The sequence below is a fragment of the Oncorhynchus gorbuscha genome, unplaced genomic scaffold, assembly GCF_021184085.1.
Source record: "Oncorhynchus gorbuscha isolate QuinsamMale2020 ecotype Even-year unplaced genomic scaffold, OgorEven_v1.0 Un_scaffold_8:::fragment_4:::debris, whole genome shotgun sequence".
NCBI lineage: Eukaryota > Metazoa > Chordata > Actinopteri > Salmoniformes > Salmonidae > Oncorhynchus > Oncorhynchus gorbuscha.
Genome location: NW_025745588.1, coordinates 87887 through 104146, shown reverse-complemented (window position 1 = coordinate 104146; position 16260 = coordinate 87887). Strand labels below are relative to the sequence as shown.

General features: G+C 42.5%; 1 protein-coding gene across 1 annotated transcript in view; it reads left to right on the top strand.

Moving 5' to 3' along the window:
- LOC124019264 (TBC1 domain family member 22B-like) overlaps positions 1-16260 on the top strand; it is a 119874-nt gene that overhangs the window by 16875 nt on the left and 86739 nt on the right. The window contains exon 2 of the mRNA XM_046334640.1: positions 11369-11475. Within this exon, the coding sequence (XP_046190596.1) occupies positions 11369-11475 (107 nt within the window). The remainder of the gene's footprint in view (positions 1-11368; positions 11476-16260) is intronic.

Here is a 16260-nt window from a genome sequence, read left to right as displayed (position 1 = left end):
TAACCTGAAAGGCCACTCTGCAAGGAAGAAGTCACTGCCTCAAAACCAACATAAAAAAGCCATACCACTGTTTCCAACTGCACATGGGCACAAAGATTGTGCTTTTTGGAGAAATATCCTCTGATCTGATGGAAAAAAACTTTGGTGTATATTGGTGAATTGGTGCACTTCACAAAATAGATGCCATCATGAGGATGGAAATTTATGTGGATATATTGAAGCAACATCTCAAGACATCAGGATTTTAAAGCTTAGTCGCAAGTGGGTCTTCCAAATGGACAATGCCCCCAAGCATACTTCCAAAGTTGGCTTCAGGACAGCAAGGTCATGGTATTGGGGTGGCCATCTCAAAGCCCTGACCTCAATCCTATAGAACATTTGTGGGCAGAACTGAAAAAGCGTGTGCCACGAAGGAGACCTACAAACCTGACTCAGTTACACCAGCTGTGTCAGGAAGAGTGGGCCAAAATTCACCCAACTTATTGTGGGAAGCTTGTGGAAGGCTACCCAATATATTTGACCCAAGTTAAACAATTTAAATGCAATGCTACCAAATACTAATTGAGTGTATGTAAACTTCTGACCCACTGAGAATGAAAGAAATCAAATCTGAATGTAAATTATTCTCTCTTGTATTATTCTGACATTTCACTTTCTTAAAAGAAAGTGATGATCCCAACTGACTTAAGACAGGGAATTTTTACTAGGATTAAATGTCAGGAATTGTGAAAAACTAGGTTTAAATGTATTAATGTATGTGAACTTCTGACTTCATCTGTTCAGATTGTTTATTTGAAGCAATTATTGGTATGATTGTCCTCAACACTTTAATCACATAAAGATTGCAATCTTTCCATTCATTATAATGGCGGATCCTGTTTTCTGCTAACAATGCCTGCTGGACCGTGGTCAGCCTTGAACTCCCGTGGCTTCAATGAGATTGCCAGTCGTTCTCCCCTGGGTGTTACTGAAAGCCCATAGACCCATACTGCTGGGGAGTTCTGCCAGATGGCATGGTGTCTCACTTGTCTCTTTCTCTAGAGGTGTAACCCATCTCTCTGTGTGCCAAGCCAGGCACACAGCTGGTACTGCCCTATCCCGGATATCTTGTCGCGTTTTTCCTAGCGTCAGGAAACATGGACACTAGGCAGACAGGAAGCTATGGTATCACCGGCCAAAAAGAAGCCTCTTGGTAGAGGGGAGGATCTGTGTTCGGCCGATAGTGAAACAGTCTCATGCAAACGCGCGCAAACATCCATACGCACTCGCACTAAAACCCACCCTTCCACACTCTATTTGGGTGCTAAAATGCACTGGAAAGCAGTGGGGAAAGTCACCATGTAAATCTAATCCATTATTATGGAGCAGCCAGTCTAAACATCCAAACATGTCCCTTGGCCTCTACCTAATGAAAACAGAGTTGACATTAAAGGAACATTTCTCCCCTTTCAGTTAATACATCTACGAGCATCCTTACATGTACTGTAGTGAACATATACCCTCCAAATCCCTTCATCTGTTACTGTGTTTCCATAAAACAGCATTGTCTCTCACCCTCCAAGATTGCACAATCCTCTCCCCAAGCATCCTCTGACTGCAGTTTCCTACATTTGCCACAAAGTCTCTCACCATTCTGCTCTGAGCCACTGGGCAGCACCATGCAATATACCCTGGACTGAAGAGGCCGAAAAATAGGAGAAATGTGTTGGAGAGCTGCCTAATCATAATGCTACGTCATACCGGCTGTATTTCTGCATGCGTGAATGGCAAGAACTCAGACGCACATGAAATAATCCTTGGAATCGATAGAACATCGCTGAGAGATGTCCAAAAAATGGCACCCTATTTAGGCTTGTGTACTACTTTTGACCAGGGCCTATAGGGCTCCGGTCAAAAGTAGTACACTATATCGGGAATAGGGTGCCATTTGGGATGCATCCATGGCAGTAGCTGTGCTGGTTCTATTTTGGGATTTGCAGTCTGCAGAGCTGCAGCACTAGTTTTCCCAGGCAGAACCCATCTCATCCCCCTCTCTCTAATCTGTAGAGAAAAGGTTAATGAACCCAGATGATCACAACACCAGGCTCTAGGGATCAGCCTGTGTGTGTCTGTGTGAGTAAGCCTGTGTGTGTGTGTGCTTGTGCGTGTTAGGGCTGTCCCTGAAAACAACCCAAAAATATTGGTAGACAGTAATTTGCGCTTGTATTTTTTATATTTTTTTTATATATATATAGACACATCCTATGTGTTTTAATCAAATAAACTATATGCACTGAGCTTGTCTGATGCTTTAAGCACACTGTTTGATTCAATAATTAAGACACACAAATGACTAGAGGGAATCTGACCGCAATTGATTTGATTGTGCCGGGCAGGACTCAGACTTGCCGTGTTATACAAAAATGACAGTGAGTGACTGTGACTAGCACCCCTTGTCGCTCTCTCCTCTCTGCTACAGCGACCACCAGAGAACATTAAGTCTTTATCGCTCTGTCTGTGTTGCTGAAGCTGCAACATAATTGCAGCTATTTCTGACTGAAAAGTTACCTTACCGAAATCATTCCCTGTTCCCTCAAGCCTTGCTCGCTTTACGTGATACATGTACGCATCACATGCACGTGACCAATAGGGTCTGATCTATAGCATATCACAATCACATCGATAAATTGGTTCTAACAAACACCGTAAAACATGTGACAGCAAAATGTATGCAGGTGACCTGACAAATAAAATCAAAACGGGAATGTTTGGTTGGTCAGGAGGTAAAGGGGAAGTCAGGTGTGGAATAAATGTGACTAGTTGTGGAAAATACTGGCGATCAAGAAAACAACGGTAAGGAACAAGCGCTGTGTGCATATTACGTGTGCCAAACAGGTGGTGGTAGATTACGATGTGTTTTTTTATGACCGTTTGGAACGATGTAAACAACACTAAATGAATAAATAGCCTACCAGAGGGTCCTTTTTTGGGGAAAACTTTATTACAGCAAAGACTAAACAGTCTCATTCCTGAATGCATGTGAAAAAATGGAATGGTTTATTCCTTACGCTAATTATTCAGTCTCTTTTTGTTATTTAAAAAAAAATATGCTTTATTGCATTTCAAATCCTGAATGACTCATGCTGTGTGATGACATGAATAAATGAATGATTGATACAGTAGCCTATATAAGTATTGAGATATAGGCCAAAGTAAGTTACTGTGTTAACACTAAACAGGATGCGTTCTTAGGCCTACAGCTCAATGCTGGTTATACAAGGATACTATACAAAGCCTTCTAATGATAATGACATGACTTATTATTAATGATGATCATAATAATAATAATAGTAACACATATAAGGAGATAAAAGAGGATTATTATTTTCTTACAATTTGGAACCGTGTAAACACTAAATCTTAATACCAGCGAGGCTGTTCTAACGGGAAAAAAGTGTAAAGCATAGCAAAGATTAAAAACAGCCGAATTAGTCAAGTTGTTTATCCGACATGTTGTGGTTGCGTCAGGCTTGGCGCTATTAAACAAACACTCCCAGCCAACACAAGCAGGATCTATCAGATTTATTTAGATTTACACGACCTTTCAATAGTTTGGGTTCACTTACAAATGTCCTTGTTTTTGACAGAAAAACACTTTTTTTTTTGGTCCATTTTAAAATAACATCCAATTGATCAGAAATAGTGTAGACATTGTTAATGTTATAAATGTCTAATGGAAGCTGGAAACAGCTGATTTTTAATGGAGTATCTACATAGGCGTACAGAGGCCCATTATCAGCAGCCATCACTCCTGTGTTCTTATGGCACGTTATGTTAGCTAATCCAAGTTTATCATTTTAAAAGGCTAGTTGGTCATTAGAAAACCCTGTAGTACCTGCAAAACACCACTCCGGGATGCTGGCCTTCTCGGCAGAGTTGCAAAGAAAAACCCATATCTGACTGGCCAATAAAATTTAAAAAAAGAATCAGATGGGCAAAATAACACACACTGGACAGAGGAACTCTGCCTTGAAGGCCAGCATCCCGGAGTGGTGTTTTGCGGGTACTATTTAATGAAGCTGCCAGTTGAGGACTTGTGAGGCGTCTGTTTCTCAAACTAAAGACACTAATGTACTTGTCCTCTTGCTCAGTTGTGCACCGGGGCCTCCAACTCTTACTATTCTGATTAGAGTCTGTAATCAAACCCACGAGGACATTTCTAAGTGACTCCAAACTTTTGAACAGTAGTGTATATTGATGATTTATAAAGCCAGGCACATTTAACAGTTAGGCTGTCGATTAAAGACCTAATTATTTCCTCACTTTTCTTAGACTATAAAGGCGAGAGCTGTTTTCTCATCTCCTAACTCCACTGCTGCCTCCGCCGCGTTGTTCTCAACACCAATATGCTGGGTAACTCTGGCGATTATGCACCTAGCAACGTAGTCTAGGAAAACGTGCCAATTCAATAGCGCACTGTTTTAGAACCGCGGACAGCAACCCCTCTTCACCGCGGGAGAAGGTGCATTTGTTATAAAATGATATCATTTTTTATGTGTTGCACCATTGTTCTTCCATAATATAACCATATAGAATTTGAGTAGCACACGTCTTAGATTGTTGGACTGTGCCAACAGCCTCCACAGTGGATCAGTCCTCTCAGACAGGTGCCAATCAGACAGGTGTCTTGTAGGCTACGCCACGACAAAATATTATTCTTTCAGTTTTTTGGTGCTACTGCTCGACATCTCGATCGACGAACAGCCTATCAACTGGTCGACTAATTGGGTTTCAGCCCTAGTGCATTTGGGTGTACTAGTGTGTCTCCATATGCCTGTAGCCCGCTATTAATGGTCAAACACCTTTATCTCACCCTCCCATGTTCCTGGCTTCACCTTGTATCCCTGTATCCCTGCTCTCTAGTCTTCTGCTCTCCATCCTTTCTTTGGTTCCTGTGTCTAGTCAGTGTGATGCTCAGTGGCTGTGTCACCTCTCTCTCTCTCTCTTTGTGTTTGTGTGATGCTTCATGTCACCTTGCCTCTATAGCGGCTGAATGGCCACAGGCCCTCTCTCCTGACAATACGGTTGGACAGATGGCCTGGTCCTACCCTTAGAGAGCGAGAGGGAGAGTGTCTGTTTGTGCGGCGCTAGGAACAGTACACCTTGGGACTTTTCACTCTGCCTATTTAACCCACAAAGTCAGACTGCTCAACTATAACTCTTCTGTTTTTCGGGGGCACCATGAGCCATAATCATAATGCCCGTAACACACTCTTACTGACACGTTCTTCCTCTCAGCAAAAGGCTCTTATTATTACTGACCCCCCCCCCCCCCCGGGTTTGTGTGTGTCACGTCGACTCATAGAAATGGAACTCGTAGCTTTGTGGTGTCTACTACTGATGACGTCAGAAACTGTCTGGTGGCCCCAGTGACTTGTCTTTGTAAAGAGTATGCCGGGGAGAGTAAGTGTGGCTAAATATAGCCGAGAACACTGGCTGAGAGAGAACACTGTGTAGGTGACTCAGATCTCCCAATATAATAAAGAAAATATAATTTGTTGTGCTTCCCTCCCAAGGGAAATTCACTTCTATAACATTGTTCTATCACTTCAGAGCAGGCTTCAGTTCATACAGTGACCACAGGGGGAGCTGTTGATTTGTGGAACATGTAGTACAGACGTTAGAGGAATAGATACACAGCGCCTTCTTTCTTGTGCCCTTGTTCATCCATACTCTGAGTTAGCCCCAATTCCACATCAACTCTCTTACCCTCAAGATACTTGTACACTCCTAGCAGATCTACACAAATATCTCCCCAACCCTCACCTCAATTCAACAAAACAGTGTTAAACTGCCAGTTTAGACCTGGGGAGGGTGTAATTGTATTAAGTCAATGGTCACCAACCCTTTCTAAATCAATATCACTTTCGGAGTCAAAAAGCAAGTCTAGATCTACCGCTCAGATTAAACATGACTTAAGATGTAAGCCTGCAACATTTAACTTAATGCAACATTAACGCAATAAAAATAGTTATGTAGGAATGAGGTACATTAGGCCTAATACATTTTCACAGCATATTGGCTATGATTGGCCTGCCAATATCGTTCTTCTCAGACCATATTATAATTCTAAACTCGTGCTTTGATAAAATAGATCTGTTGTCACTTGCTAGGCACAGCTGAACAAATTGAAATACTAAGCTTTTTAAAATTTTACTGATGGTCAATCTCAGCGGAGAAAAGGAGAGAGCAGCAGACTGTCTGCCTCTCACTGTCCCTGTCCTTTCCTCTGGTGAGACTGACCAGAGAGAGGGGGGACACAGTCTTCCTTCCACCTGATGGTGAAACTAGAGTCGCACCACATTATTTCTGCCTCATGCATGAATATATGATGTTGTTCCTATGAGCAGAAAAAGTGAAATATTCTGCGATATTAAAATGGACACGACGAGCTGCTAATAATAAAAACGTCGATATCCTTGACTACTTCATTCATTGCAACTGCAGTGCTGGTTGTAGCGCGAGTGTAAGTAGGGAGAAGCGCATTTTTTGTTTTAGAAAAGTGTTGAGAAATCAGTGTTGAGAGTGCTGAATAGAAACTTAAACAGCTGTATTCTTTGATAGTTTCGTGGAAGCTGCAGGCACATTGATATGAGCTATCCGATTGGCCAGCACAGTGGGCACACTTGATTTAGCTTTCCTGGTCTGCCGGGTAGGCGGAGTTTGCCCCTGCAGACAAATGAAATGGTTTAAAATGCACCCGGGGTGCAGGGCTTCTGAATCAAGTGCAAGGCTTTATCCTTGGCTTTTCTACAGAAATCTTTGGTGACTACCGTATTAAGGGCTCCTGAAAAAGGCTCTCCTTGTCTTTGAACAATCCAGCCATCCCTTCTCCCTGTCCATTAGTGCCCGTCTTCAGCAGTTTCTCTTCTCTCCTCTCCCTATTTACCCGAGGGCTTGCCTGCTGCTCACCTCCTCTGGTGTTACCTGTCAGAGTAGCCACTGAGCGCACGCACAGCCCATACCCTGTATCTGTCATACACTCATGTTCCCCTCGCCTCGTCAATCTGATTATACGTTTAATGATCCCGTATGCACCCATCAGCGTGATAACAGATGATATTACACCGGGTCTAAATGAACCCAGGTCCACACACGACGGACATATAGAAGTAATTGAAGGAGGTATGGTTAACAAGGCAACGAATTATGAAGACCCCAACCCCCATTTTATGTTGTGTGGATCAATGAGAGTGAGAGAGAAAAAAATGTCTTTTTTTTTTTTAAAGTATTTTTTTACTTTATTTTAATCGCTGTATATAATGGGCCAAGCTTATTGGCCCTTATCGGAAACGTGTTGCTCATATTTACATTTGTACAAAATGTCCATGACTGTAACACAAATGGGACAGGAGGTAGGCTTGGTCAAAGTTTTGGAATTTCAGTTGATTACTATAGCGCCAATCAGTGTAGTTGTGTAAATGTTTGATCTCTATGGCCAGACTCATCATTCATCCAAGTTCCGTCAAAGAATGGGCCAGTGGTGTCTGTAAGAGGTAGTAAATAACATATGTACTACGGTTGAATATTTTCCAAGTATTTTACTAATGTTCCACCCTGAGAATAAATTACTTTGCTCCCGGCTAACCCGGTATCTCCCACCAAAACTGGAAGTGTTATTCAAAGCATTATAAGGCATCTAAATATGTCTGGATTTGATTAGAGCTTTGATCAGCATTAAAATTCTATCCTGATGCTGCCCGAACCTGATGAGACATATATTACATACAATTTGTGAGCCCTACATTAACATTTCATTTCCCCAAACCCCAAAAAGCCCAAATGATCGTGTCATTATCCAATACATATATGATATAGGCTACTGCTCATTGAGCACAATAGAAAAACATAAAAGCCCATAGATGTAGCTAGCTATATGCTCTCTTGGGTAAATCAATGAAACTAGCTCCAGTAGGCTAATCTTTTTGAGTGTGAACACTATTGCTCTATTGTATTATATGGAAACATGATGGGGCCTGTTTGTATCATTAGTATGGAGATGCATACAGTCTATAGATTTAATATCTCCCCTAATGTTATTAGCCTACCTCTTTCTCCCCATTGTTGCTTCAATCATTCATCGCTATCAACAGTTAAATGACATGTTTTGTTGTCCTTGTCTTCATTATTCTAATGACATCCTTGAATAATATAGGACTATAATTTGATGCAGAAGGCTTCTCTTCACAAATGTTGAATGGTTATGGGTCTGAAAACACAACTGTTGTAGCCTACCACCATCGCGCGTTGGCTCTTCTTTCAAACTACCCGTGAGATCTATTGGCTGCTGTATTTAACATTCATCAAAGCGCTTGCGTCCCTCTTCAAATATTTTATTTCTTTTATTTAACCTTTTATTTAACTAAGCAAGTCAGTTAACCTGTCTAGGATCCCCCCCCCCCCCCGCAGCGCGGGGGAATTCAAAAATATATTTTTGAAATATTTAACTTTCACACATAAACAAGTCCAATACAGCAAATGAAAGATAAACATCTTGTTAATGTACCCATCGTGTCCGATTAAAAAAAAACACAACATATATTTGTTAGATCACCACCAAATCCCCAAAAACACGCAGCCATTTTTCCCAGCCAAAGATGTTCACAAAAGCAGAATTAATGATAAAATGAATCACTAACCTTTGATAATCTTAATCAGATGACACTCATAGGACATTATGTTAAACAATATATTTATGTTTTATCAAATCTCAGTTTACATTGGCGCCATGTTCAGAAATGCCTCCAAAATATCCGGAGTAATTACAGAGCCATGTCATATAACAGAGAAACACATCTTAAACTTTGAGGAAAGATGCATGTTTTACATATAATTAAAGATACACTGGTTCTTAATGCAACCGCTGTGTCAGATTTAAAGAAATGTTAAGAAAAAAGCATACCATGCAATAATCTGAGACGGCGCTCAGACGTAAATATATTTCTCCGCCATGTTGGAGTCAACAGAAATACGAAATTACATCACAAATATTCCCTTTGATGATCTTTCTTCAGAATGCATTGCAAGGAATCCTAGTTCCGCTATAAATGGTTGTTTTGTTCGATAATGTCCATTACTAGTGTCCAATTAGCTGCCTTTGCTAGCACGTTTAGCTCACATGTCCAAAAGCTGGCGCTGGTCCTTGCGAACTCGGACGAAAACTTCAAAAAGTTATATTCCAGGTTGAATAAACTGGTCAAACTAAGTAGAGAATCAATCTTCAGGATGTTATTATCACATATATCCAATTACGTTCCAACCGGAGCATTCGTTTTTGTGTACAGAGTAATGGAACGCAAGGCGATATCATGAGTAATGTGCGCCACCAGGAACTGGCATTCTGACAGACCACTGAATCATTGCCCTCCCATCCGGTCCCACATCACACTAGAGGCTTCATTCCACGCTCTACTGACTATTGACATCTAGTGGAAGGCGTAGGAAGTGCGTACAGATCCATATCTTACTGGGATGTGAATAGGCGATGAGTTGAAAATCAACCAGCCCCAGAATTTCCACTCCCTGTTTTGGAAGTTTGCCTGCCCTATGAGTTCTGTTATACTCACAGACATAATTCAAACAGTCCTAAAAACTTCAGTGTTTTCTATCCAATAGTAATAATAATAAGCATATATTAGCATCTGGGACAGAGTAGGAGGCAGTTCACTATGGGCACGCAATTAATCCAAAGTGAAAATGCTGTCCCCTATCCTTAAGCACAAATTCTCATTTACAGTGATGGCCGACCCCAGCCAAACCTTAACCCGGACAACGCTGGGTCAATTGTGTGCCTCCCTATGGGATTACAAATCACGGCCGTTTGTGATACAGACCCGGGTTCATTTCCAGGTTGTAGTGACGTTCTCTAGCACTGAGATGCAGTAACTTAGACCGCTGCACCAATTGTCTATTGGTAAAAGAAAAGCAACAAAACTAAAAGCTTTTCCTGCGTGGGACTCCAAGAGATAAGGAGTCTTTTTCAAAGAGAGGCCAGCGGAGCACAGGTGCTTGTGTATTGCACATGAGACAGAGGCTATAAGTTAGAAGCTTATTATGCATAACCCATCATTAATTAGCTAAATATAAAGCTAATACTGCATTGAATGTAATACCTGGAAGAGGTAGGCTAGGACATCTATATATAGGGCTATATATCAATCTAGAACAGGATATTCTATTTTGGATGCAATTTGCATGGAGTTGGAGAGAGACTGCGAGAGAGTGCTCACGCGTGCACTGATTTAAGCAACGGTATTCGAGTGATAGGCTGTTTAAAAACAAGGGGGATCCTCGAAAGCCGGATGGAGATGGGTGAATTAGACGCGCATTCAGTCTTTGTATCACTGCAGCATATGTAGGCATCCCCGTCACGAGACAAAAAGTTCCCATGACGAGATGATAGGTCTACATGCATTGTGAACTGCGCCCCATACTGAGATGGGCTGTCTGTCCCCACCCTGAGCCTTGATTCATCACACAGAGGCCGTAGCAACGCCAGATTTAGACACCACGTATAATTGAACATTTCCATTTCACGCTATGCTCTTCATATAAATCATTTATTATCATTTGACTGGTTTCTCCCGGGAAAAGGGAGTGGTTTTGAGCATACATCTCGCTAACCGGATTCCAGCCATTCAACCCTAGTCTGTACAAACGAACGGACAGAGACTGATCTCCGATTTCATAGTGGAGGGGTAAATGGTTCCAACTGTCATTCATACACTTAACCCATGAATGGACTTCATTGCTGATGTCTAGCTTCATAATCTGTACGGTATTTCATGGGGCTTTTGATAGCCATCTACAATCTCCGAAGATATAATGCATGGTTTAAGTGATTGGTCTATGTGCAGCAAACATACTGAAAGAGTAAGATGGCACGAGAATATCGATTAGTGCTGAATGTTTGAATGTGTGTGGAGAGTAGATGTAATTGAATGGCTGTGGTTGAAGATGTAGTAAGAACAGACAGTCTGCACAATGTAAGTAATGTATGTGCGAATGAGTGTGGCGTGTGAATCGACGTGTTGTTAACAGGTGCTGTTCGAGAGGCTCTCTACGAAACTCTGATGATACCATTCTGTACCACCACACTTCATCAAGGACTCTTCGGGCTCTCAAGAACATATCTCCATCCCTCTTTTCTTGTTTTTCTCTTCTGTTTAATGCAAGGCCCCTGCTGTGATGCTTGTAGACCTAATTATCTCTGTCTCTCTCTCTCTCTCTCTGTGTCTCTCTCTGTCTCTTTGTCTCTCTCTGTCTCTCTCTGTCTCTCTCTGTCTCTCTGTCTCTCTGTCTCTCTGTGTCTCTCTCTGTCTCTCTCCAGAGGAGGAGGTGGAGAACTTTGACGTGTCCAGCTTGCAGGAGGCGGCTTTGCGAAACATCGAGGCTGACAGTTTCTGGTGCATGAGCAAATTGTTGGACGGCATTCAGGTACATGAATTCTCCTTTCCACTGTTTACATTCACTGTGTGTGTCTGTACCACCTCCCCAGGAGAGAACGGGTTAGGCGTGTGTATTTTTAGTCTTTTTGGAGTGTAGTAGTTCCGTGTGTGTTTGTTGAATTGGCCACACACATGAATACACACGGGTTTAGTCACAGTGGAGTCCCCTGTGTGTAAGTTAGTCGCGCCGTCCCACTTTCCCCCTCTGTTCCATCTCTTCAGAATTAGTGTGTGAATGATGAATATTCTCTCTCTGCACTGTACCGAAGCCAGATACAGCCTTTTTACACGTCCACCCTGTGGCGGCCGGCGTTGAGCGTATCACCCAGGGAACTGTTCCGCTGCCGCCTCACTTTCTCTCTCTCTCTCTTTGTCGCTTATTGATTTACAGCCATAACCACATCCGAGCCGTGCGACTGTGACCATGTGTGAGCACTCCAGTGTGTTTGTCCTTGATGTAAATGGCCCCATACACAGAGGTAGCTAGGCAGTGGAAGGCAGGCAGGTAGGTGGCAAGGCTACAGCATCCATACAGCCATTCGGCGGTGTGTTCAGAGCGGATTGCTGCTGCCAGCCACACGCCCCGGCACGGTTCCCAGGTGGTGCCCACTGCCACCGTTTGGTCTCGCTGTTTTTTTCTAAACACTCGCGAGGGATGAAATGTTGTGTAATAACACCAGGGTGTGGAAAAGGGGGTTTGATTTACTTCAGCTAGTGCTCTCTCTCTCGTTTGTCTGTCGCACGTTCTCTCTTTCTCTGTCTTTCGTTCTCTCTCTCGCACTACCTCAAATTCAGAGCTTTTTTGGCATAAAGTATACAATTTGTAGATATTGCCAAAAGCAGTGTAGTGGTACAGCATTTCATGAAATACATTACAATGCAATGAGAATAGTTAGATTGATTTATTTGACCTTTATTTGATCAAGGAGTCATACTGAGACCAAGGTCTCTTTTACAGATGAGCCCTGAATGACATAAATGACAGAAAATACAAAATGCAAGAAGAAAGAGAAACACGGTCCTAAAACACAAACACATTCATCAGTAAAAAGGTCCTCAATCAGCTTTCTGTATTCACCTAGAGGCACCAGAACATCACATTTAAGAACATTTTGAAGATTGTTCCACAAATAAGGTGCAAGAACTAAAATCTGATTTACCTAACTCAGTAGAGACCAAAGGAATGTCCAGAGTTAGCCATCCCTGAGATGGGGTGTGGTAACATTATGTCTAAAGTGCAGTAATGCTGCTAGGTACAGTGGGACTTTGTGTAAAAGGGCTTTATAAATGAAAACATAGCAATGTATTGTGTGGCGTAACCTACGTGACATCAAAGAGGGCCAACCAACTTTCTGGTAGAGACTGCAGTGATGACCACTAACATTGTCGCCCGTAATAAAGTGCAATGCTCTATGATAAACTACATCTAGCAGCTATAATGAAGTGGCAGCTGCGTTCATATAGACGATGTGGCCATAGTCTGGGACCGACAGGAGCGTTGACTGAATCATCTGCTTTCTACTATGTAGCGAGAGGCAGGACCTACTTCTATAGAGGAAGACCATTTTTATTCTCATATTTTTTGAAGCGGGTATTTTTTATTTTAGGGGGTATTCTCATTAAAAAGAATGAAATGCAGTTCATTTGAGTAGTAATAATAGTGCAAATAATCATCTATACAGGTAAAACACTGCTGTTTTATTGTCTTCGGTCGATTTACATTTTAATAAATCAAAATAAGACAAACAAAGGATGGCGAATAAATGAACAACATAATGTACATGGAGGATGGTTTCAAGTTATATACGATGTATATACGATAGGGAATGCATGGTCATGGGACGTCCGTCGGGCTACAGACTGGCAATCGTCTACATACTGTATCTCTCATTCTCTCTCGCTCTCTCTCCTGCTCTCGCATTTTCTCCCGCTCCTCTCGCCCCGTTCACCGCACTTCTCTCATCTCTCTCCTCTCATCGTCTTTCCTGTGCTCTTTGTATCTGTCATTCAGGTGGCGGTCTCCAGTCTCTCTACTCCAGAGAGGGCCATTTGTATGCTGGTGACTCACCTCTCTTCAGGGGCAGCAGTACATTAGGAGGCACTCCCAGCCAGACAACCTTTTTTGTGCTGTTTTGTCCCTAATTACCGTAGTCAATTGTGTGTACAAAGCTGATTCTCACAGGCACTTGTGAATTTTTCTTCACAACTTCACAGTACCCAGTTTTAACCCGGGAACATTCATACTTGGCTTTCACACTGTTTAGAGGTGTGTGTCTGTGTGGGACTGTGTCTGTGTATGAGAGCGACACAGGGGACTGTTGGTCTGCGTCTGTGGGCGGGAGCTGAACTGAGCCTCTGCTTGTTCCAGTAGAAAGGAATGCTTACTCTGAAGATTATCTGACGCCTTAGAATGTGGAGGTTTTAAGACCGCTATCTCCGTGGAAAGACATAAGATCGTGATGAACATATTATAATAGGTATTAAGCAGGAAACAACATTGTGTAGCATGGCAAACTGCTGTTTTGACCCAAATCCTTTGGATTTTCAAGGAAAATACAAAGGATGGCTAACACTCAGTCTGCGTCCCAGGTGGCACCCTAGTCCCTACTACCTTTGACCAAGAAGTGCACTATATACGGAATAGGGTGCCATTTGCAATGCAGCCTCAATGAGGCTGACAACACTGGATGGCCTTGCTCCTAGTTTTAGGAAGCAGATGTTATTATTGAAATCTTGGTTTCCTAAAAAACTCTCTATGGTAAACTTCACAATAACATCCAGCTGTCAGACAGATTTCTACAGCTTTCTGCCCTGAAGGCAGATCACCACAAAAACATCTTATAAAATCACCAGGGACGGTTGATTGCTCATGCGGGTGTCGGTTAGTGTGTTTCATATAGCAATGTACAATACTCCATGTGTATCATATTCTCTTTCATTCTGCACCAGCATGCATCAAAATCAAGCATGAGACTAGCTAACTAACCCCATCTTCTCTTTAGCTGTTCTTCGATTGGTCTCCCGCACCACTTGATGCCGTTTACATGTCACCGTGACCTGTGTGGAAGCTAGCGTGCCTTACCTTAATCCCTGCTGTTTTTGTTGAAAGCATTAACCGTAGAGACAAATGGAGAGAGACTTTACAGGCTTCTGTTCTGCTCCCTAGAGGCTCTTTGTATTTAACTCAATCAACGACTGACACACACACACACACACACTAGAGTGAGTCCCGTGAGGAGTGTACCAGACACACACTGGTACACACATGCAGTTTAACACACACACACACACACACACACACACACACACACACACACACACACACACACACACACACACACACACACACACACACACACACACACACACACACACACACACACACACACACACACACACACACACACACACACACACGAAGAGAAGAGAAGAGGTGAGCGATCACCAGCTGTTGTGTTTTGATGACTGACGTGTGAGCGGTGCAGCCTAAACCCCTGTGATTCGCCGAAGCGGGACACAGCCCCACGCTGCTGTCTGATTAACGCTGACCTGCGCTGGGCCCTGGGAGACCCCGTCTCTGATTAGCACAGCTGGGTGATCTGTAAAAAGACGTATGGTGTCAGAGAGGTGAGCAGCTCTCTTAGGGAGCGAAGGGGCCACAAAGCTTGTGAAGCTGGTTATCAGAGTCTTTTAGTGGAAGGTGTTTATTTGACCAAAAGACCCATTAAGGTAGTCCAGTCAAGTGCACTCACCTACAAACACAATGATTCTGCTAAATGACTTAAATGTAAATGTAAATTTTATCTTGGATTTGATGATGTCGTTTTATTCAGTAGTAAGACAAAAGAACAGACGTACATCCTTTAAAAGCACCCTATAAAACACCCATACACAAAGAGGGTAATGGCTTCCCAGACCCCCACTCCTCAGCTATTTAACCCCTCCACTCCCTGTCGTCTCTGTGGATATGGTAGTAGTGGGTATTAGAGAGAATAGGTTTACAGCTGGGACAGGATGGATCACAAACTAGCTAATTAAGGTGCTGGAGGGGTTGGGCCCCGTAAAAATGGTTGAGAAACAATTAGGGCCAAAATGACGTGCCTCTGCCACACACACATAGTTCGATAAAGACAAGGTCACAGGAAACACACACACACACACCTTCTCTCCGGCGCTCCTTTAGGAACTGCTGCTGTCGACAGAATGCAGTAGCATTTACTCCGGGACAAAGGAGCCGAAGCACGCTTTTTATTAATTCTCCTAAATAAATAGATCCCTTATGGGGCCTTGTTGCTAAAACGCCTTCAGTGATATTAATGAGCCACTTGTTTATTTAGCCTATTTTTAACGGGCTCTATGGCTAACTTAACAGAGAAGGAAATTGGAAGCATTTACCTCAGCGCCCCTAGAGATTGATGGTATAAAACACTACGAAAGCCACTGTGAGAGTAGTATCAGATCTGGAATAGAACATACTTTTCTGTTTTTATATTAATAAATTCCTCTGTTTGAGCTTGAAATGGAACTTAAATGATTTTCCAGCAACTAGGTTACTTGTTGTTACAATGGCTGCCTTTTTGATGTAGCTTTTCTGTGGTGTTATACAAGTACTGGCATCTAGTTTTACACGGTTGTGTGAAATTTGTGGCATTTGAAGTGCCATTTTTTTCTCAGTCTTTCAGAAATCTTCTTGTCTGTCTGGATTAACAGTTAACCATTTTTTCCAGTAACTGCTGCGCTACTTAACTAGATGCAGATAGACACACAAACATAG